Source organism: Rhynchophorus ferrugineus, unplaced genomic scaffold, assembly GCF_030347505.1.
Source record: "Rhynchophorus ferrugineus isolate W39M unplaced genomic scaffold, kcgeb_rfMv2 rfM1, whole genome shotgun sequence".
Lineage (NCBI taxonomy): Eukaryota > Metazoa > Arthropoda > Insecta > Coleoptera > Curculionidae > Rhynchophorus > Rhynchophorus ferrugineus.
Window position 1 is genome coordinate 38,520,583 of NW_027472580.1, and position 21,932 is coordinate 38,542,514.

Below are 21,932 nucleotides of genomic sequence, written 5' to 3' on the forward strand. Positions count from 1 at the left end.
CAAAGTACGGGATGTGAAAATTAATATTGTATGTGTAAGCGGATCATTTAGCGATAACTATGGGTGAAGTATAAATATGGCTTTAAGTTATATACCATATCTAATTTTTTAGTTTTAAGTCTTAACTAATTCAAATAGAATTATGCCAAATTTTTGTATTTGTTTCTTAGGATAAACATGAATTCAATAATAAATATTTAAAAATAAATGTATTAATATGCCTAATAGAGATATCCTTAATCATCTTAATATATAAAGCAAAATAATGTAATTTTCTAAATATATTAATACATAATACCTCAATGGAATGTGAGATTAATGATTTTTTTTCCGGGATATTGAGCATAATTGATTATTAAAAGAAACATTACTAACTAAAACTAGACTAGGGCGTATATTTAACGACTGGATTATTTAAAATATTATCTTACCTAAAAGTTTTAGTAGGGCCAGCACCACTGCCAACAACATAAGCCAGCCCATCCCTGCACGTCAACAAAACGTTGTTCTCCACCATGAAAATGACAGTTTACTGAACATCCGCTTGGTGATTTCCAGTCACTCCGTTCGTAGGATTAGGCGATTTTATTGCAATCCAACTTGTCGCCCCTAAACCGCCTATTTGTCCAGATTTACCACAAAGATGTTTTGTTAAAAAACACCGAGAAACATCGGAATTAAGTGGAACGAAAGGAAAAATGTGTGTGTGAGAGAGTGAGATAGAGTCAGTAGAAACGGCGTCTTTTAATCGGATGTCTTCTTCGGTTCGTTTCGGATGGTAGGCTTTTATCTGAAACAAAGAAACGGTGTTTTAGCTTTATATTGTAGGATTAAGAAATGGGTCAAAAGGTAAATAACAGAAGGCTTAATTGACACTGTTTTATTTTGCTAATTAACCTAAAACGGTGTTTAATTAAATCAAATAATAATATGGCAAATTTTATCCTAAATGAAGAAAAATAAAGGAAGAAATTATCAAACTGAGTAAATCAATATGTTCAAGTGTAACTACTTTGTTTTTATTATGAATATATAGCTTAACATAACATATTTATATTTGTAAAAATACATTGTTAGCTATGACACTACTTTGTAATAGTTATATTACATACAAGTTACATTATATACAAAGATATGTCTGAATACATATGTTAACTCTGAAGTATTTTCATTTTAATTCAATAACGTCCCTAAAATATCATTTGTACAAGTGGTTACAGCTAAATCATGTTAATTTGAACAATTTCTAATTATTAGATAGCAAAAATAATTTTAATAATATTTATATCAAAAATGTTTATTTGAATCAATCTAAAATTTACTTCTGACTTCGAATAATTATGCATTATCACGCAAGAAAAATACTTTTACTTACTTTTTGTGGGATCTAAATATTCTAAATTTTTGAGATGTGATTACAAAATTTACAAATTTTTTATCAATTTCAATTTTATATCCGGCAGTGGAAAACAACGTGGATACCAGTATTTCTTGGAAGATGTTCCTTTCGCCAACTAAGCTCACTCGGCAACCCATTTTCATCCAATAATTTGCTTGATCTTAGAAAAGAAAGAGGCGATCTGGCTCAATTCTGAGTGAAATCTAAAAGAGCTTGTTAATAGTTAATAGAGTTCTCGCCGTGAGCCGAATTATGGGATCTCTGCCTCACATTGTAGTATTTCAGCCGGGCTAGTGCGGAATTCTTCCACCATATATCTAGTATAGCATCAGTTAAATTGAAGCCATGTGGATTTTTAAGTACTTATAATGTACTATTTTACAGCGCACTGCTTGACAATTATTTATGGATAAACCTTAGTTATTTTTAACTGTTATCAGTTTTATTTGCGAAATTAGCTATTGTGATTTACTTTTATCACTAGTATGCATCATATAAAGGATGTTTTGTAGAATAGAACCTAGAATGAGGCACTCCTACTTTTACGGCCATATCTTTTAAGTTTTTATCATTGATATTACTGTTTAATTTTAAGAATGTTTTCGGTTTATACGATGTATCATCTATCTATCAGGCTTACGAGTCAAATGTTTTCGAAAGCTTGTTCCACTGCATAGTAAAATTGTTTGTCAAGATCCTCTAATATATATATCGCCTTATGGTATATTATTGAGTGTCTTTTTTTAATTCAAAATGATATTAAACTACACTTTCATTATTGGAGTTTATTTCATTCGTTTTTGTGTCTTTGATATTATGTCATTGGTGATTAGTTTTTGGAATTAGTTTTGCCAATTTATATTTGTTTCACCGCAATTTTATGCTTAGCGACTCTATGACAGCTCCACAGGATTTTGCTTAATTTCTGCCTTCCTCTCTCTTCTTCGAAATACTCCAGCTAGTGTTTGAAGAGCCTCTGATATTACTGTACTCAATTAATTACTCATATTGGTTTTAGTACTTGTACTTATAGATTCAAATTTTTTTGTGTGTTCAATCTTTTATTTTGCTAATAGAAATAGACGTTCGCTATTTTCATATTTGCTTATTTTTGGGTTCGTACGGTAGTACAATTTAAACTTAAGCTTGTTGACATTTTGAATATCTCGTTATAGAAGTTGATGGGAACAAATTTTAGTTCGATGATTTTTACTGCCCATTGTTCATTTTTACTGTAACATATTCCTATGGATATTTTTTAGTTTTTTGTACTGTTTGTTTTATAAGTGCTGCCTCATCGGCGAATTCGACTAATGTGGTTCCTTCCAATTACTTTCTCCAATCTCTTATGAATGGTCTTCTTGGTATATTGGATGTGTTTATCCTTATATGCTACTTTTGGATGATTTTGCCGTAGCAAAATGAAGAACTTCAAAGAAAGTTGAATATTACGTTTTATTTTCTAGAATATTATTGGGATTTTTTTAATCCAAACTGATAATAAACTAAACTTTTATTATTGGTTTTAGCTTATTTGCTTGATTTTGGTTTCATTGGTTTTTGTAATTTGTGATTAGTTGTTGGAATTAATTTATCCGCTTTATATTATTTTCACTGCCTTTTTATGCTCAGATTTTGGACAGTGGTGAGGGCGCAGGTGTTCATGATTTTGATCGTGCAAGGCGTTCGTTCCTTTTTGCAACTTACTCCATTTATGATTAAAAGATTTTATTAATCTAGTATTATTACACCATAATCATAGAGGTTTGTACTTATGAACTAAAATTTAATTATGTTTCGATAGGTTATCTTTTAAGAAATATAGCTGCTTATACTTTATCTTTAACTCTATTATTTTCTTGATGAGTAATTTCTTAATAACCCGTTTATTTTAAACTTATTGACGTTATTTTCATATTGACATATTCATTATGTTTTAGCTAAAATCGATTATTGAATTATTTATATATTTCTAACACATTTATTTGAAATGTTCGTTGTTGATGTTGAAGGGAACTTATCTACTACTACTATTTACTATCGCAGATTGCTTGAAAATTGAGTATTTGTTATCCTGTATAATTTCAAGTAATAATTAAAAGCCTTCTGCGTGACTAGGCTTTATATGGTAATTTTGAAATATATTGAGCCGTCAAGCTTTGCCGAAAGATTTTTAAACACAATAGAAAACCACTTTTTATTCGAAAAACGTTAAATTAGTTGCTTTAATACTTTAAGAAGAATTAGTGGAAAATTCTGTTATCTTCAGACAAAAATTTGGTTATTTATAATGAGTTATTTTAATTTTACATTTATCCAGTGAATTTTGGTGTTTTTCTTTCCTTAAATGAGATATTTTCTAAGCAAAAGCTAAATTAATTATTAATATATGCGCGAGAAATGAAACAGAAGATATAATTTGAAAATCAAAGGAGTAAAAAATGATTAATTATTATTAGTGCTTCTATTTATTAATAATTATCAACATAATTGTAAAAAGCGAGAAAAGGCAAAATTGCTAAAATGCTAGCCAATTATTCCAGAGGAAGAAAATCCTGAAATTAATTTAGTACCACAAAAAGTTCAAAAGCACGTAACTAAAATGTGGCCGACGCTGTCTTATATTATCTTAACGTTGTTTACCCTTCTAATAGAAACAAATTGATTAGGCTGATTTATAGTCAGGAAAGCCTTGAACTCAAATAGGTCACATAATTGCTGCCTGAAATTTACACCCTTGTTCACTGCCAACTATTAATTTCATTAATAATAGGGTGTTAATTGACCTAAAACTTTAACATCAATAAAGACTAGATCCAGTTGTAATTATACAGCAGCTGTCTACTGTTCAGAATATTGGCAGATGATATTAAATGTTCTCTGTATTTTTTATCTGGCTGAGTTAATATTATTTCAGTATTGTTTAAATAAGGTCTTACAACACCAAAATTGTGATGAGGAACATTATTTATCCATTAGCAATCATAATATTTTTGTCGATTAATAGCCAATGTAATGATATTTTCCACTATGAAACGAATTTAGTGAAAGTTAATATGTTAAAAATATTTTTAGCAAAAAAATTTAATCGACTTCAGAAAATATATAAGGAAAATTTTGAAAATAATCAAACTTATCAAATATCAAAGTTATTTGAGAAACTAATATTTAAACGTATTAACAATTATGTAATAATAGCAGATTTCCAGTTTGGTTTTCCAAATCACCATTCAACAATCGATCAAGTGTATAGAGTAACTGCGGCTGTTGAAAAAGCGTTTGATGAAAAGAAATACTGCCCTGCAATATTCCTGAATGTCTCACAAGCTTTTGATCGGGTTTGGCATTTGGGATTAATCTGTAGGATGAACAAATTGTTACGGCGTAACTATTGTCAATTCCTGGAGTCATTTAGAAGAAAATTTAGAGTATCGCATGAAATGGCGTTCTCGACATTTAAAACTATTTCGGATCGAGTTCCACAAGGTAGCGTCTTAGGACCTCTCCTATATCTGCTCTACACTGCAGATATTCCAACAACAAAGGAAACACTACTTGGAACCTTTGCTGACGACACAATTATTATGGCAAAAGATATATCTCTACCTAGGGCAATAGAAAAAGAACAAGTGGCAGGCAACAAAAACTAAAAATAGACGAAAGATTGGAAAATTCAACTTAATAACTCCAAATTTGTCCACGTTAATTTTACATTGAGGCGAAATAACAAAAACTTAATTATATCACTCAATGGATGCCCGATCCCTCAAGCAGAATCAGCGAAATACTTTGGAATCCATCTTGACGGTAGATTAAATTTTAAACATCACCTTAGAGAAAAAGCAAAACATATTAGAACCAAAATAAAACAACTATAAAGATAGTTTCTACTTGATCTAAAATTAAAGAGGCTGATCTATAATACAATTATAAAGCCAATTTGGACCTATGGGGTGCAAATATGGGATTGCACTAAAAATTTAAATCAACTAATCATACAACATTGTCAAAACAAGTTTTTTCAATTGACTGCCAATGCCTATCGCAACATAACCTACAAAGAACTGCACTGTGAACTAGAAATCAAATGAATTTGCGAAGTTATCCAAGATTTCACCTTGAAACACGAAAGAACGGAGCAATACAGCTGCTGGACAGCGCGCAGGATGTTAGAAGATTAAAGCGTACAAAACCATACGAACTTACTTAAAGTGTATACCTTATACAGGTTATGCTGTAAGCTATATCTATAATTTATTATAATTTTATTATTGAGGAATACATATTGATGTATTTTCTCGCACTCGTCTTGCTTGTGAATTAATCCAAGTACAAATGAAAAGTAGTAATAAATTAATTGTAAATTAAGATTGTGCTAAGCATATGTAGCGACCTTGAGGCATGTCGAATTTTACATCGTGGAATAATGGTCTACAAAATACCCAGAAATATAATCCCAGATGTTGAACACGGGCGGGGTGCCAGCAACGCCAACTAGAACTCAATAACGAATAACTGGCACCCCGAAACGTTTATCTGGGATGTGATTGAAGGGTATTTCCATTCATTCAGTGCTCAACCATCGCTTGGTTTAGACGTGCCACCATCGACTGCCTAAGCCTCGTCTCCAGGTAACACCGCTGCCATCCGTTTTATCATTTGTATTTCTCACAGTTTTTATATAGCCAATAAATAACGGTCACATAATGTAAACACCACTGTTTCATTTCGTTTTACCTTCATTCACCGAGCCACATAATTTACCCTAAATGTATCTAAAAAAGATGTTATAAAAAAATTAACGTTTTAGTGTGTTCTTCTTTTAGTGATATTTACTCAATAAATGAAGTTATTTTATATTACAATATCTAGGCCAAGTAAAGATGCAGCCCTGCCCGTATGAGCAAAATAGGGATAAATAAACAATGATTGAAAATAAGAAGCTCTCCAGGTCCCGGGGTTCATCACCTATCCTAGGTGATTTGGCAAATATTCTAACTAAACTAGAACAAAATATTTTTTTCCGTGCCGTGAATCGAACCCGCGGCCTCCGATTGGGAGCTAAACGCTTTAACAATTACATCGCAGAAGCAATTGCCTACCATATATCTACGAGGTCTTGTATACTATAGTTAGTGCTTAAAAAGCAAACTAAATGGCTTTTGCAGCGAACGATTTCCGGTTTTCCGCCACAGCAATAACACTATATACAAATATCTGATTATTTTAGATAAAAATTATGAGAAAACGATTAACCGCCACCGTCTCGCAAATGCACTCTTTCGGAAAAGAAACAAATTTTATAAAGTGGTCCATAATTGCCGGAGAAATCGGCTAACACACACTAATAAAAGATATATACAACCGAAAGTAAAACCTCCTCCTTTTTCGAAGTCGGTTAAAAAGAGAACCCATTCCGATGACTAAAAGTGACAAAGTATTCTAAAAACAGAAAAGGATAAATCTCAATACTCAAAGTAACTTCTAAGCTAGAAGTAATTTATATAAGAAAAAAATGGAAAATACTGTATTAATTATATTTTAATTAACTGATTTACAAGTTTATTTAACCAAATACTTACTGACAGAGCATTATTAGTTTATCCCAAAATTATTTTATATCATTCTTGCTTGTTCATGGTCTACATGTTCTTACATGTACTTTTTAATTTTTTTTTAATGTACTTAATATTAAAATAGTTCTGTTAGAATAACCATTAATTTAGATTTAATAACTATTATTGCAACATCCAAACTACAGTCCACAGTGTGAATATCAGATTGGTGAACATTATGGCCATAGACTATTACGTATTCCTCCCTATCAATGCATATTTAGTTCAAAGGAGTTGATATGAGGTATTGCAAAGAATTATTACAATAGACATTCAGGTTGAGAAGTGTGTTCAAACAAGAACTGTCTGGATTTGTGAAAAGAAGCATTGTTGACAGTAACACCTTCCGTTTGGATGAGCTCAATCAGACACATTGAAGAAGAAATTGACAATTATTTGTGATAATTTAGAAATTAACAGCTTAGTTGTTCACTTGAGTAGTGACTCTAAAACTGACAGTGATTGAATAAAACTTTATAAATGTGCATGTGTGTTATTGTTTAGAATATACATGGATGTTTGGCTAAAATATATGAGGAGAGAAATAATACTAACTCTCTTGCAGATATGGCAAATGACTTAAGGAGAATGTTGTGATTAAATTTAGTTTTATCAATAAAGATATATACAGGTAGTAACAGAACAAGCTAAGGAGAAATACAGTAATATCAAAATGACTTTATAAGAAAACATTGTATCCAAGGAAACAAGAACAAAGCGTAGAAGGTAAATATGCTCTCTAGTGAATGTAGTATACATTAGTCAAGATATACAATTGTTAATTAGGTAGATTAGGACTACATCAAAAACGCCCCTAGAACTTTACCTGTACTAATGTGGAAAAAAGTCCAATATAAATATAATAACATAACTCTAACCTACAAATTGTGGCTGTATTAAATATAATTAATTGTAGTTTTAAGTTCTTCTATAATATATGCATTTGATATATTATAATAATGAAATAAACTATATTAGAAAACATTTCTGTTTCATTATTTTATTTAGGTTAAAATTTTGCTATATATTAATGTCAGAATGCACTAAAATTCAAAGTTGATTTGGCAACATCGTGATATCATGAGGGATCACTGCTATTTTGAATAGTCTATATGTGTTGTTCGCACATCGCTCGTATTCTCGTAATAGTCCATCGCAGATATTCGTCGCCCTGTTCAAGATATTCTTGTGCTCGACTCTCAGCTCTGCTCTTCTGATTATTTGAGTTGCGTTTCTTGCTATCAGTTGTTCTGCCGACTGAAGAGCTCTTTCAATTTGTTTGCCTTGTTCCTCTCTCCTCCGCGTATCTTTGAGTTAAGATTTTTTTGGTGGCATTTTGCTAAACTATTAATAAAACGAGAAGCAAACAAATAATACTTACACGTATATATTTTAATTAAAGGCGTTTATAAATGAAACACCAAAGCCCTAAAAAAACAAGAGTCATAATAATTTCGTTGTACTGAATTACTTACAGTAACATAATGATAAATAGTTATAATAATAAATATTTTCCAACTAATATGTATTAACTTAGCAGATTGGTTTTTAAAAAGGATTTTAAAAAGAAATTATAATTATTCCAACTATTTATACAGTAGTCACATTAGAAATATATTAACTACGTATATATAAGATATCATGAAGTAAAAACAGGTCCTGAAGAATCTCGTTATAAAGTACACTCCGTAATTTTAAAGAGATAAATAAAAGAAGAAAATATAATGCATAATTAATTCAATTACTATGACTTTTTTGTTATATATCCATAATGACTGGAAATAACATTTGCTTGTGCTTTTGTCTACTGGAAATAAGTTGGCATATAAGAAAAGCAGAGGAAATAAAATTTTTACTCTAAGAGATTTTTCGTGATGCCTCGGAGACGTACGGAAGTGATAAAAAGATGCTTAGAAAGCAACTTCTAATTTTTCTGGAGCCGAGAGAAAGAAATGTCGCCAAAGGGAATTTTCAAACGATATTTAGTTTAAAATCTTCGTTCGTTTTTCTCTATAGAATATTGAAATAGTTATTTAACATTATTTTTTTTTAATAAACTGTTTCATAAATCATAAAGTATTAGTAACTTTTTAGGTAGAGTAATAATTGAATGCGATAACCCATTGCTCTATTGCCCCATATTGATAATTATACCCATTGCTCTATTATGAGAGAATATGATTGACTTAGTAAATTGAAGTCGAATGTCGATTACAACACGATTACCAGGAGGTATGTTAAGCTACGGGATAAAAACATGGCGTTCGAGAATAACCAGAATCGTCGTTTTCGTAGGCAGCTTTTTCGGATTATAAAATGGACATTAAATAATTCATTTTGAACTTTAAAAATGTGTATGATATATAGACAACACTAAATTGCTGGAAGTACTCGATAAAGCTCTGAAGTCATGGTTAAATGTATTTGTAAAAGTTGTTAAGTTTTTTTGTAAGACATATTAATATTAGTACCTTATTAATTTCAAATTTTACTAGTACGTGCATTTCGTAACAAAGAACCCATTGATTATTACAATAAAAATATAAAGCACTTATTAATTATTAATATAATAATAATATTAATTTTTACATCAAGAGTTAAACTAGGCATTGAAAATAATATTAACGATTAGATAAAAACTTTATGATAAAAATTGATCTTTTATGAAATATTACGGAATGAAATATGGAGATTTGTAATATATTTCTGGAGTGAGTTATTGAAAATATACAGAAAAATTAAGGAACTAACACATGGATCGAAAAGTCCCGGGCCTATTTATATTGTATTCACCGTTTTTTCATTTAGTACTAACGTTAAAAAGAAATGTGTTAAAATTGCATGATATTCTACTCCTAATAAGTTTGTGAGTTATTTTGCCAAGAGTCACGCTACTTTTTTTACTTTCGAAACAATGGATTAAAAACAATATCGTGTTTTAATTTTACACTGTTTCTGATGGGAAAAATATTCTTCAAGCGAATAAATGGTTATGGAGAAATTGAAAGTGTTATAAGCACTCCGCTCCATCAGAAACAACAATAAAGCATTGGTTTGCCCCCTTTAAATGTGTTCGTAGAGACACCGATTATGCCGAATGTAGTGGACATCCAAATGAGATCAGGAGACATTTAAAAAATACATAAAATCGTTTTGACTGATCAAAAAGTGAAGTTGCGTGAGTTAGGTAACATTGTAAAGATATGAAAAGAACGTGTTTGTTTTATATTGCATGAGCATTTAGCTATGAGAAAGTTCTGTTCAAAGTGTGTACCGCGTTTATTCGCTGTTGACTGAAAACAACAATGTGTTGATAATTCTGAGTCCTGTTTTGCCATGTTTAAACGTAACAAACCGGAATTTTTGGTTAGTATATGCCAGTGGATGAAGCGTGGATCCATCACTTCACTCCGAAATCAAAACGACCGACATCTGAGTGGACAGCAACTGGCGACAAGTCTATTTTGATAATGGTTCTACAAAAGTGGTATTGAAATAGTAGAGCGACGTTGGGAGGGTTGTGGGGCTCTTGATGGAGACTACCTTAATGAATAGAGTCAATTTAGAACAAAGAAACAATTTTCTTTGTTACGACCGAGACTTTTCAGTCCATGTGTTCACTATTTAATTTACGTTAATGATCTAAGATTGAAGTTACAACTGGAATAAATAATTTAACAATTTATTAGTGATTTATTTTTTAAATATATTTCGATATTATTTATGTAACATGTAAATATGTTCTTTTTATCAATAGTTTTTGTAGTGTTTTGCTTTATAGAAATAGTTGTTTAAAAGTTAACAGTCATTTAATATTTGTAATAAAGTTCCATTAATATTTTAGATTAGTCTATAGTTTTAACTTATTATTTAGTATAGATAATTTTTAAAACATGTACATATTTATTATATAAACTTAAATCATTAAATTTTCTAATCGTATTTATTAGATTTTATACAACAGTTCTCCTATATTTTCATTAATTGAAGAAGTTATTTTATGAATATATCTAACATGGATGTGTTTACTGGACTATTTTACAAACACTAGGTCGTCATTACTGAGAATTAATATGTTAGGCTATGTAATAAGTATTAGGATGAAAAACTTGGATTTCAAAAACTCAAAAACGTTGGATAATTGCTAGGAAACGGCATAGAACACGACGCCATTATTTCTAAGTCATAGGTTCTAAAATATTAAATATTTTTTAGTAAGTGAGGACTAATTATAAGATAAATACTGGATATGTAAATTACTCGTGAGAATAACTTCATAAAATAATAATTCTCTTAAAGTTTCAAAAATCTCCCGATAGACATTCTTTTTATAGACAGTATATTCTTTGAAAAGTAATAAAAAATGATCTTCGCAAGCGTTTCTTTTCCCCTGTTCTGGCGGAATTAAACTTGGGTTTTAAGCTTCTTTTTATCACTTTCAAACATCTCCAAAGCAACTGAAATAATCTGCTTAAAATAAAAGTTTTATTTCTGTTAATTTAATTGCACGTCGGCTATAGGGACAACGACAACAAAAAGATATTTACAGCACCAAAATCGTTAATGACAACTTTCTCGAATGTGTTTGAGACCGTTGCTGATATTACAAAAACGGGTACCAATCGACGTTTGCTGTTCTAATTAAATTAGTGCTTTGCCTGCGTTTTATTTTAAATGAGAGTTCTAAGGAATTATTATACTCAATTTATGATTCCTTTACGGATGCAGAGAAAATATCGATATAAAAATATATCGATATTTTTGGTTGATATTTTCTTTGACCGATATATCGATAATTTCGATAATTTCTCAAAATAAATTAGATGTAATTTAAGATAGTACCAATTTTAAAGCTGTAGTGAATATTAGTACTTAAATTTAAAGCTCTTTCAAAGCTATCACTACTTTAAAATAATTAGAAAATACATATATATTTTTTAGAGTACTGTTTCACTATTATATATATTTCATAAATATATCGGTATTTTTTTTTCTCCACTATATCGTTATATCGATATTTTTTAATAAATATCGATATATATATATATATATATATATATATATATATATATATATATATCGATATATATATATATATATATATATATATATATATATATATATCTATATATATATATATATATATATATATATATATATATATATATATATATATATCGATATTTATTAAAAAATATCGATATAACAATATAGTAGAGAAAAAAAAATACCGATATATCTATGAAATATATATAATAGTGAAACAATACTCTAAAAAATATATATGTATTTTCTAATTATTTTAAAGTAGTGATAGCTTTGAAAGAGCTTTAAATTTAAGTACTAATATTCACTACAGCTTTAAAATTGGTACTATCTTAAATTACATCTAATTTATTTTGAGAAATTATCGAAATTATCGATATATCGGTCAAAGAAAATATCAACCAAAAATATCGATATATTTTTATATCGATATTTTCTCTGCATCCGTAAAGGAATCATAAATTGAGTATAATAATTCCTTAGAACTCTCATTTAAAATAAAACGCAGGCAAAGCACTAATTTAATTAGAACAGCAAACGTCGATTGGTACCCGTTTTTTGCAATATCAGCAACGGCCTCAAACACATTCGAGAAAGTTGTCATTAACGATTTTGGTGCTGTAAATATCTTTTTGTTGTCGTTGTCCCTATAGCCGACGTGCAATTAAATTAACAGAAATAAAACTTTTATTTTAAGCAGATTATTTCAGTTGCTTTGGAGATGTTTGAAAGTGATAAAAAGAAGCTTAAAACCCAAGTTTAATTCCGCCAGAACAGGGGAAAAGAAACGCTTGCGAAGATCATTTTTTATTACTTTTCAAAGAATATACTGTCTATAAAAAGAATGTCTATCGGGAGATTTTTGAAACTTTAAGAGAATTATTATTTTATGAAGTTATTCTCACGAGTAATTTACATATCCAGTATTTATCTTATAATTAGTCCTCACTTACTAAAAAATATTTAATATTTTAGAACCTATGACTTAGAAATAATGGCGTCGTGTTCTATGCCGTTTCCTAGCAATTATCCAACGTTTTTGAGTTTTTGAAATCCAAGTTTTTCATCCTAATACTTATTACATAGCCTAACATATTAATTCTCAGTAATGACGACCTAGTGTTTGTAAAATAGTCCAGTAAACACATCCATGTTAGATATATTCATAAAATAACTTCTTCAATTAATGAAAATATAGGAGAACTGTTGTATAAAATCTAATAAATACGATTAGAAAATTTAATGATTTAAGTTTATATAATAAATATGTACATGTTTTAAAAATTATCTATACTAAATAATAAGTTAAAACTATAGACTAATCTAAAATATTAATGGAACTTTATTACAAATATTAAATGACTGTTAACTTTTAAACAACTATTTCTATAAAGCAAAACACTACAAAAACTATTGATAAAAAGAACATATTTACATGTTACATAAATAATATCGAAATATATTTAAAAAATAAATCACTAATAAATTGTTAAATTATTTATTCCAGTTGTAACTTCAATCTTAGATCATTAACGTAAATTAAATAGTGAACACATGGACTGAAAAGTCTCGGTCGTAACAAAGAAAATTGTTTCTTTGTTCTAAATTGGCTCTATTCATTAAGGTAGGCTCCATCAAGAGCCCCAAAATCAACCCAGCGTCGCTCTACTATTTCAATACCACTTTTGTAGAACCATTATCAAAATAGACTTGTCGCCAGTTGCTGTCCACTCAGATGTCGGTCGTTTTGATTTCGGAGTGAAGTGATGGATCCACGCTTCATCCACTGGCATATACTAACCAAAAATTCCGGTTTGTTACGTTTAAACATGGCAAAACAGGACTCAGAATTATCAACACATTGTTGTTTTCAGTCAACAGCGAATAAACGCGGTACACACTTTGAACAGAACTTTCTCATAGCTAAATGCTCATGCAATATAAAACAAACACGTTCTTTTCATATCTTTACAATGTTACCTAACTCACGCAACTTCACTTTTTGATCAGTCAAAACGATTTTATGTATTTTTTAAATGTCTCCTGATCTCATTTGGATGTCCACTACATTCGGCATAATCGGTGTCTCTACGAACACATTTAAAGGGGGCAAACCAATGCTTTATTGTTGTTTCTGATGGAGCGGAGTGCTTATAACACTTTCAATTTCACCATAACCATTTATTCGCTTGAAGAATATTTTTCCCATCAGAAACAGTGTAAAATTAAAACACGATATTGTTTTTAATCCATTGTTTCGAAAGTAAAAAAAGTAGCGTGACTCTTGGCAAAATAACTCACAAACTTATTAGGAGTAGAATATCATGCAATTTTAACACATTTCTTTTTAACGTTAGTACTAAATGAAAAAACGGTGAGTGCGATATAACTAATATATATATATATATATATATATATATATATATATATATATATATATATATATATATCGATATTTTTTCGGTGGCCAATACCCGCGATTTCTTTATTTAATATTTTTATAAAGATATAATATAGACAGTCTATTAAAAACAGTGAACTCATTTAGTCAATATATTTAATTTTTTTTTTTATTATTTTTTTATTATTACTCTTCGTGAGTCCACAATCTACCCTATTGGCAATAAGTATTTCTTCTGTTTATATTATATATACATGGCATGTAGAAAATCACTTCATTAAGCAATCTTCTGTATAAAATATTATCTTAATTAATTAGTCTTATTCTAATGCTTATTCTAAACTCTACATATGTCCAGTAATCAGATCAGGTGGTGTTAAACGTTTTAGTCTACGCACTTCACTATCACGTCGCATATTTAGCTGATTAGCGAGTACATTGGGATGCACTGACACTCTTTCGAAGTACTTCACACAAACACGTTGGATTACACTCGTTATAGGTTCTAGAGGAATATCGCGTTGTATCACTTTATTTGAAATATAGTACGGAGCATCAACAATGGCACGCAACACCTTATTTTGGAACCGTTGAATGATGGATATGTTAGATTTGCTAGCGGTACCCCATAGTTGAATTCCATATGTCCAAATGGGCTTGAGTATAGACTCATACAGCAATACCTTGTTATCTAATGATAACTTGGATTTGCGCCCAATGAGCCAATACATTTGATATAATTTTAGTCCTAGTTGTTTCCGTTTAGAGAGTATGTGCTTCTTCCAGGTTAGGCGTCGATCTAAATGCATACCAAGATATTTAACATGCTCTGCTTGGGGGAGTTGACGATGATTGATATTTACTGGTGGACATGTTCTTCTACGCAGGGTAAACGTTATATGCGTGGATTTTGATTCATTGGCTTTAATGCGCCATGTCTTCAACCATAATTGTATTTGCTCCAGATGGGTTTGTAGGTTTATTGATGCTGTGTCTGGATCTTCATGAGATGCTAAGATTGCTGTATCGTCTGCATATGTTGCCACAGTAGTTATTTTTGTGGTGGGCAGATCAGCCGTATACAGAAGATACAGTACTGGACCCAGTACACTACCTTGCGGAACTCCTGAATATATGGGATTTAATTCGGTATGTTCATCGCCTTGATTTACAATAAAATGTCTGTCAGTGAGATATGATTTTAGTAGCTGATAGTCCGGATGAGGGAGAAGTTTCTTTAGTTTAACCTGCAAGCCCGTATGCCATACTTTGTCAAAAGCCTGAGATATGTCTAGGAAAGCAGCCGAACAATATCTTTTGGCATTTAGGTCAGCGTTTATTTGGTTTACAAGTCTATGCACTTGTTCTATAGTCCCATGCTTATTGCGAAAGCCAAACTGATGTTCTGGAATAATTTTTCTTTTTTCTATTATATAGTTTAGTTTTTTTATGTATAATTTCTCGAAAACTTTCGAGATTATTGGTAATAAACTTATAGGTCGGTAGGAGGTCACATCTTCTGGTATTTTTCCTGGTTTAAGTATCATTAATATTTTAGCTACTTTCCAGATACTAGGGAAGTAATTAATTCGTAGCATAGCATTAAATATATATGTTAATAGTTTTATAGCCTTTTCTGATAGTTCTTTTAAAATTTTGCCAGTAATTAAGTCATAACCAGGAGCTTTTTTAATATTAATCTCTCTCATTATTGTATGTTTAACTTTTTTGACCGTTAATTTCTCGTGCGGTAAATCCATTTGAAATGGCGAATCTAGAAAGCTAGTGATTTTATTTTCGTCATCTTTATGTAGCTGAGACTGGAAAGGTTTAAAAACATTTTTTAAGTGTTTTGAGAAAATGTCAGCCTTCTCTTTATTGCTTCTCGCCCAATTATTTTCACTTGTTTTAATAGGTGGGTTATGCTGCTGGGATCTCCTAAGCTTGTTTGTTGCTTTCCACAACGAATAGTCTGTAGCCTCAGTTGATGTCAAGTTTTCTAGGTATTCTTGAATGCCTTGGTTCTGTTCGATTTGGATTAGATCTCTCAGCTCTTTTATGGCCCTATTAAATTTTCTTTTATTCTCTTCAGTCCTGTGCTGTTGCCACTTTCGTCGTAACTTACTTTTTTCTGCTATCTTTTTCTATATTGTACATGATATATGTGTATATTTTCTTGGAAATGTTTCACTGTTGGGAGTCGCGGAATATGCTGCCTCCTGTATATTTTTTGTAAGATTTATTGCTGCTATTTCTATATCCATTTCAGTTTGTAACGGTAAGTTTAGACAGATATTTTGGTCTAAGTTTTCTCTAAATGAGGGCCAGTTAGTTCTATTATTGCACAGAGAAGGGGGTTTATCTTTGATGGTAATTTTTGAAGAAATTGTTACTATTATTGGTGAATGATCAGAAGACAGGTCGAAACATGATTCTGCCTGACACTTTTTTGGATCAATATTTTTTGTAATACAGAAATCTATTGTATCTGGTTTTTTATTTCTGTCTGAAGGCCAATATGTTGGTTCACCAGTAGAGATATGTTGTAAGTTATCTATCCTTATGGCTTTGAGCAGTTCTCTACCTTTTGAGGTTATTATTCTTGAACCCCACATTAAATGTTTTGCATTATAATCTCCTCCTGCTATAAATCTATTACCTAGCGTACGGAAGAATTCTTGAAATTGTTCTGCCTTGTTGTTATGTTTGGGTGGGCAATAAATCGCAGAAATTGTTAATGGTCCATGGGCTTCCTCTATGGTTATACTGGTGGCTTGCAGGTAGTCTTTGCGGAATTTTTCTTTTTCGAAATGCTTTATATCATCTCGAATTATTATGGCTGTACCTCCATGTGCTTTATCATCAGGGTGATTTGTATGATAAAGCTTATATTTAGGAACTTTCAAATAATTTTTGTCCGTAAAGTGTGTTTCGGAAACCATCATAACGTCAATATTTTGTTCAATTACGAACATTTTTAGTTCCCTGGCGTGTTGTTGGAGCCCATTGGCATTCCAGACGGCGATTTTGTAGCTATTGGTTTCAGGCATTAGGCAAGTTTGCTTACGACGGTTGTGAGTAAACCAAGCATCGTACTCATTTGATCCATTAGTTTGGCCATCATATTTTCTAATCTTGAGATGTTGCTAGTTTCAGTAGGTTGAGATATTGTCTCTCGTTTTTGTGCTGAACCATTTTCAACTATTTGGGCATAAGTTATGTCTGGTTGACTTGTTCTAGTGGGTAGATTGGCAGTAGTGGATTGTTTTTGTTGATGCCTTTTTTCCCTTAAGGCAGGATAGAGTTTCTGCTGTAGTTGCTTGTGAACTGCGCAACCCTTGTAGTTCGCTGGATGATTTCCGTTACAGTTAACACATTTCACTTTTTCATCGCGAACTTTACGAGTACAATCTCCTGTCTTATGTTCTCCTGCACATTTTACGCATCTATATGATTTGCGACAGTAAGTCTTTGTGTGCCCGTGCGCTTGACACCTTGTGCATTGTGGTATGATCCTTTTTATATGTGGTGGTTCGCATTTAATAATATTATTTTCCAATTTGGTGATTTCATACACCGCCTTATTATTTCCATTAGGTTTTATGTCTATATAAAACATAGGCAGAGGTTTTTTTGTCGTGTGATGTCGTATATTGTGAATATTTACGACCTCGTGGCCTTTTTCAGCTAGTGCTAGCTTGATGGTGTTTAAATCCGTCCCGTGATGTAATCCTTTTAATACGAATTTATATGTTCTCTCGGATTTTGGCCTGAATGTATGATATTGGGTGTTTCTTTCATCTAATTCTTTTATAAGAACTTTAAAGTGATCCGCTTCGAACAATTGGATTTTAATAGTTTCATAGCTCACTGTTTTAATTGTGTAGTTCGTAGTAATGGTTTTCAATAAATCATGGATGTTTTTTATTATTCCTACCTTATAGACTGTTATTGGTGGTGGTTTGGGAACAACTTTTTCAGGGCTTGGTTGTATGTTCTCTTCAATTTCTTCCGACAGGTTGCTAAAACTGTTTTTTGTCTCTATCGGTTTCTGCAACCAATAGTCACTGATTCTTGTTTGTTTCCTCGCGATTTCTTCTTCCGGACTTCTCAATCGTTTTTTGTTAATGACTGTAGTCCATTCTGATGGTGGAGTTTGCGTTATTGCTGTTTGTTCTAATCTTATATCAAAGTGTGCAGGTGATTTGGTTGAATCGCTATGGTTTGCCATTTTTTAATTTTTAATATTTTATTTAATTTACTTCCAGAGGATAAAAAAAATAAAATAAATACATTGTTTATTTCACGCACTTCATTTTTCACTTACGTTATTTTAGCACTAGTTTTTTACTATAAATACTATAAATGAATTTCAAAAGGACTGTTGTAAAATAAGATGAAATAATTTTAAACACTAATAAAAATGAGATGCAGTCCTTTTGTCTGGTCACGTAAACGCGTATTCACTACACTTTAGGTCCACTGAGAGACGGATAGCCGCATCTGTTATGCGTTTTTAACACTCAATTAAATAACCGTAATAAAATACTGGGTTTTTTTTTTAAAGAAAGGTATCTTTTTATAGCTTGGACCGTATTGAAAATACGTCTTCACCCTACGAAGGTTGGAACTGAACTAATATATTTAATGAATTAACTATTACAAATTGAAAATTTGTTTAAAGGTGATATAATGATTTCCTTCTAATTTATTCTAATTAAAAGGAGATACAATGTTATCTGATATGTTATCAAATATGTTACCAAATCAGCCTACAAAAGTCAAAGGTTGTTAAAGGTCCTCAACATTCTGCAAAACGTTAGTTATAATAACTATAGGTTATAAACTGTTTAATATAATTCTGGTTGAAAATAAAAAAGCTATTAGATGCGTTAAAATGTATTGAAATGCGTTAGAAATATGATATATGATGATCTTGATACTTAGTATTTAACGTGCTACTGTTAAATACTAAGTTGGTGTCGTTTTTATTAAAAATATTGTTTAAGGAATTTTGCAGCTAATCAGTATGGAAACAATCACTAAGATATATTAAAAATGAAAAACTATATAATCTTGGAATCACCAAAAAGAAACCCTCATATACGTAGCTGGTGAGGAAACAAGATGAGCTTGATGTTAGCTCTATCAGATATCAAATATATAAAATGTATAGAAACAGCGAGAGATTAGTAGTAAGGTAGATTGTTTAATATAATCATATTTTAGTACAATTATTTCAGTGGAACTGTTTGGAAAGCATCCATAGAAAACTTAGAAGTGTGCAGTTGTTTTAAGAAAGTAAAAAATACTTTCACATACTGTGGGATAAAACAGGATTTAAATGGTGTAAAGATGACCCACGTAGAGTTGTAATAGAACTTCCAGACATTGTTTTTAAAAGAATATAATTTTTAAAGGAATATAATTTTTAAAAGCATATAATAAAATCAAGGAAAATTTATTTTTTAAATTTGTGTATTTAGATGAGACGTATATTGATGATTTAGAAGAGATATAGGCAAGATGATAATAAAAATAGTGTTAAGATAACAAAAATTAATCAAAAAAGTAGTGCTGGTACTACAATTTATTAGGTTCAAAGTAATAATATTTATTAAATAATTATTTCAGATATATTGTTCTTCATGCTGGAAATAGAAAAGGTTAAAAACACCTTCGGTTTAGATGTACTCTATCAGACACGTTGAAAAAAAAATGGACAAACGATGGAATCATGAACAAATGTTAGACAGATTAGAAATTAACAGCTTAGTTATTCACTTCAATGATTCAATGCTTACAATTTCCAGGACAGGGTGATGAAACTGAAAACAACTAAAGGTGAGTATATAATTATTTTACTATAACTGCAGGAAGTCTTAATGTGGAGTGTGAGCGATTTATGTGCATAGATATGTGTGTAATTGTAGAATATACATACAAAATGTGACAGGAGAGAAATAATACTGATTATTTTGCAGATATGGCAAATACAATAGGAAGAATGCAGTGATTAAATCTAGTTTCAGCAAGAAAGATGTATACAGATACTAACATGACAATCTAAGGAAAAAATAGTGATGTCAAAATGCCTTTAGAAGGAAAATGCTCTCGAATGAAAATGAAATATATTACTTGGATATACAATTGTTAATTAGGTGGATTAGGCATCAAGGGGCTCCACTACCTAAAAAGATAGATGTACTTGGAACTGTAGCTAATAGGTGGTGTGGAAAATAGTTCAATGTAAATATAATAAAACACAACTTTAGCCTACAAGCTTATAAATGTATAATTAGTTATATTTTGAGTCCTGCGAATATATGCATTAGTTGTAGATTAGATGATAACGTTAAAATAAAATAAATTTGACAACAGTATTTTTGTTTAATTATTTTATTTATCTTGGAATATTGTTGTATGTCAAGCCAAAATTAACTAAAATCCAGAGTTGATGCGGTAATATTGCGACCAGTTAACTTCAATAATTCAAATAATGTGAATTCACTGTTTTGTTGAACTGACTAACTATATATTGAAATGTGGAACAGCTCTAACAATATGTAATTCGGACTTGTAATTTAAACAGTATCTATTTAATTATACATTACTGCATTAAAATACCTTATTTTGTATTCAATCAAAGACATTTTAAAAACAATTCAACTTTTCCCCTCAATTTCTAAAGGCGGATACCAGCCTTTTCAACAGAAACAAGATAAAGAAACAAGTGTAACATATATTAGTACTAATAAACAGCTTAGTTTATAAGAAGACACTATCCGTTTTTAAGAGAACAGAGAACACTCGGTGTGAAAACATTATGTGGATCTACAACATAAGAGCAAAGTACTTATAAAATATCGTATATTTAGGAGGATTTGAAATATAAATAAAACAGTTAAGAGCAAAAATGAGAAATTATTCAATGCTATATGTAATTATTATATGGATTCCATACAGTTGCATATATATATAAATAGTATATAGCAAAAAAAGAATAGACTGAACAATCATAAATACGTATAACACTTAAATTGCACTTTTTATATATTTTACTGGCCGTAATTTTTTATTATATCTTTAAGATATAAATGATATTGTATTGTTACATTTATCTATAGAGATAATCTAAGAGCAAAGTTTTTTGACAGAGCAAAGAGAGACAATTTCAGTTAAAATGTCATATCATCTATTTCACTCTCTCGGTCAGTACTCGGCCCATCTGGCTGGCGGGAGGGGTTACGTTTACTAGTGCGCATTGTATCTGTGTAGGAATAATGCTAAATTGTTAAATTATTTGAGAATTAATAATTTCTTTTTGTAAGTTTTGATAGGTTTTATGTTTTTCTTTCAATTATATATTGAAATAATATAAAATAGTAATTATTTAATTAAGTATATCTCTTTTAAAATTACTGCAGTAATCTAAATATTTCATTATTGTTAAATGCTACAATTTATTAAT

General features: G+C 30.4%; 2 protein-coding genes and 1 long non-coding RNA gene across 5 annotated transcripts in view; 1 reads left to right on the forward strand and 2 right to left on the reverse strand.

The window, feature by feature from the left end:
* LOC143197064 (uncharacterized) overlaps positions 1 to 656 on the reverse strand; it is a 30,875-nt gene extending 30,219 nt beyond the window's left edge. Inside the window, exon 1 of the mRNA XM_076405151.1 lies at positions 432 to 656. Coding sequence (XP_076261266.1) covers positions 432 to 517 — 86 coding nt within the window. The 5' untranslated portion in view covers positions 518 to 656. The remainder of the gene's footprint in view (positions 1 to 431) is intronic.
* Positions 657 to 671: 15 nt separating this feature from the next.
* LOC143203449 (uncharacterized) overlaps positions 672 to 21,932 on the reverse strand; it is a 219,971-nt gene continuing 198,710 nt past the window's right edge. Inside the window, exon 3 of the mRNA XM_076415650.1 lies at positions 672 to 790. The gene's annotated coding sequence lies outside the window, so the exon portion shown is untranslated. The remainder of the gene's footprint in view (positions 791 to 21,932) is intronic.
* On the forward strand, positions 19,388 to 20,834 carry LOC143196903 (uncharacterized). Of its 3 annotated transcripts, none has more exons than XR_013005873.1 (3): positions 19,388 to 19,656; positions 19,705 to 20,305; positions 20,446 to 20,834. It is a non-coding gene; the product is annotated as an uncharacterized LOC143196903 (long non-coding RNA). The 3 variants fall into 3 exon arrangements; XR_013005875.1 differs by having other exon boundaries at positions 19,388 to 19,653; XR_013005874.1 differs by having other exon boundaries at positions 19,394 to 20,041; positions 20,096 to 20,305.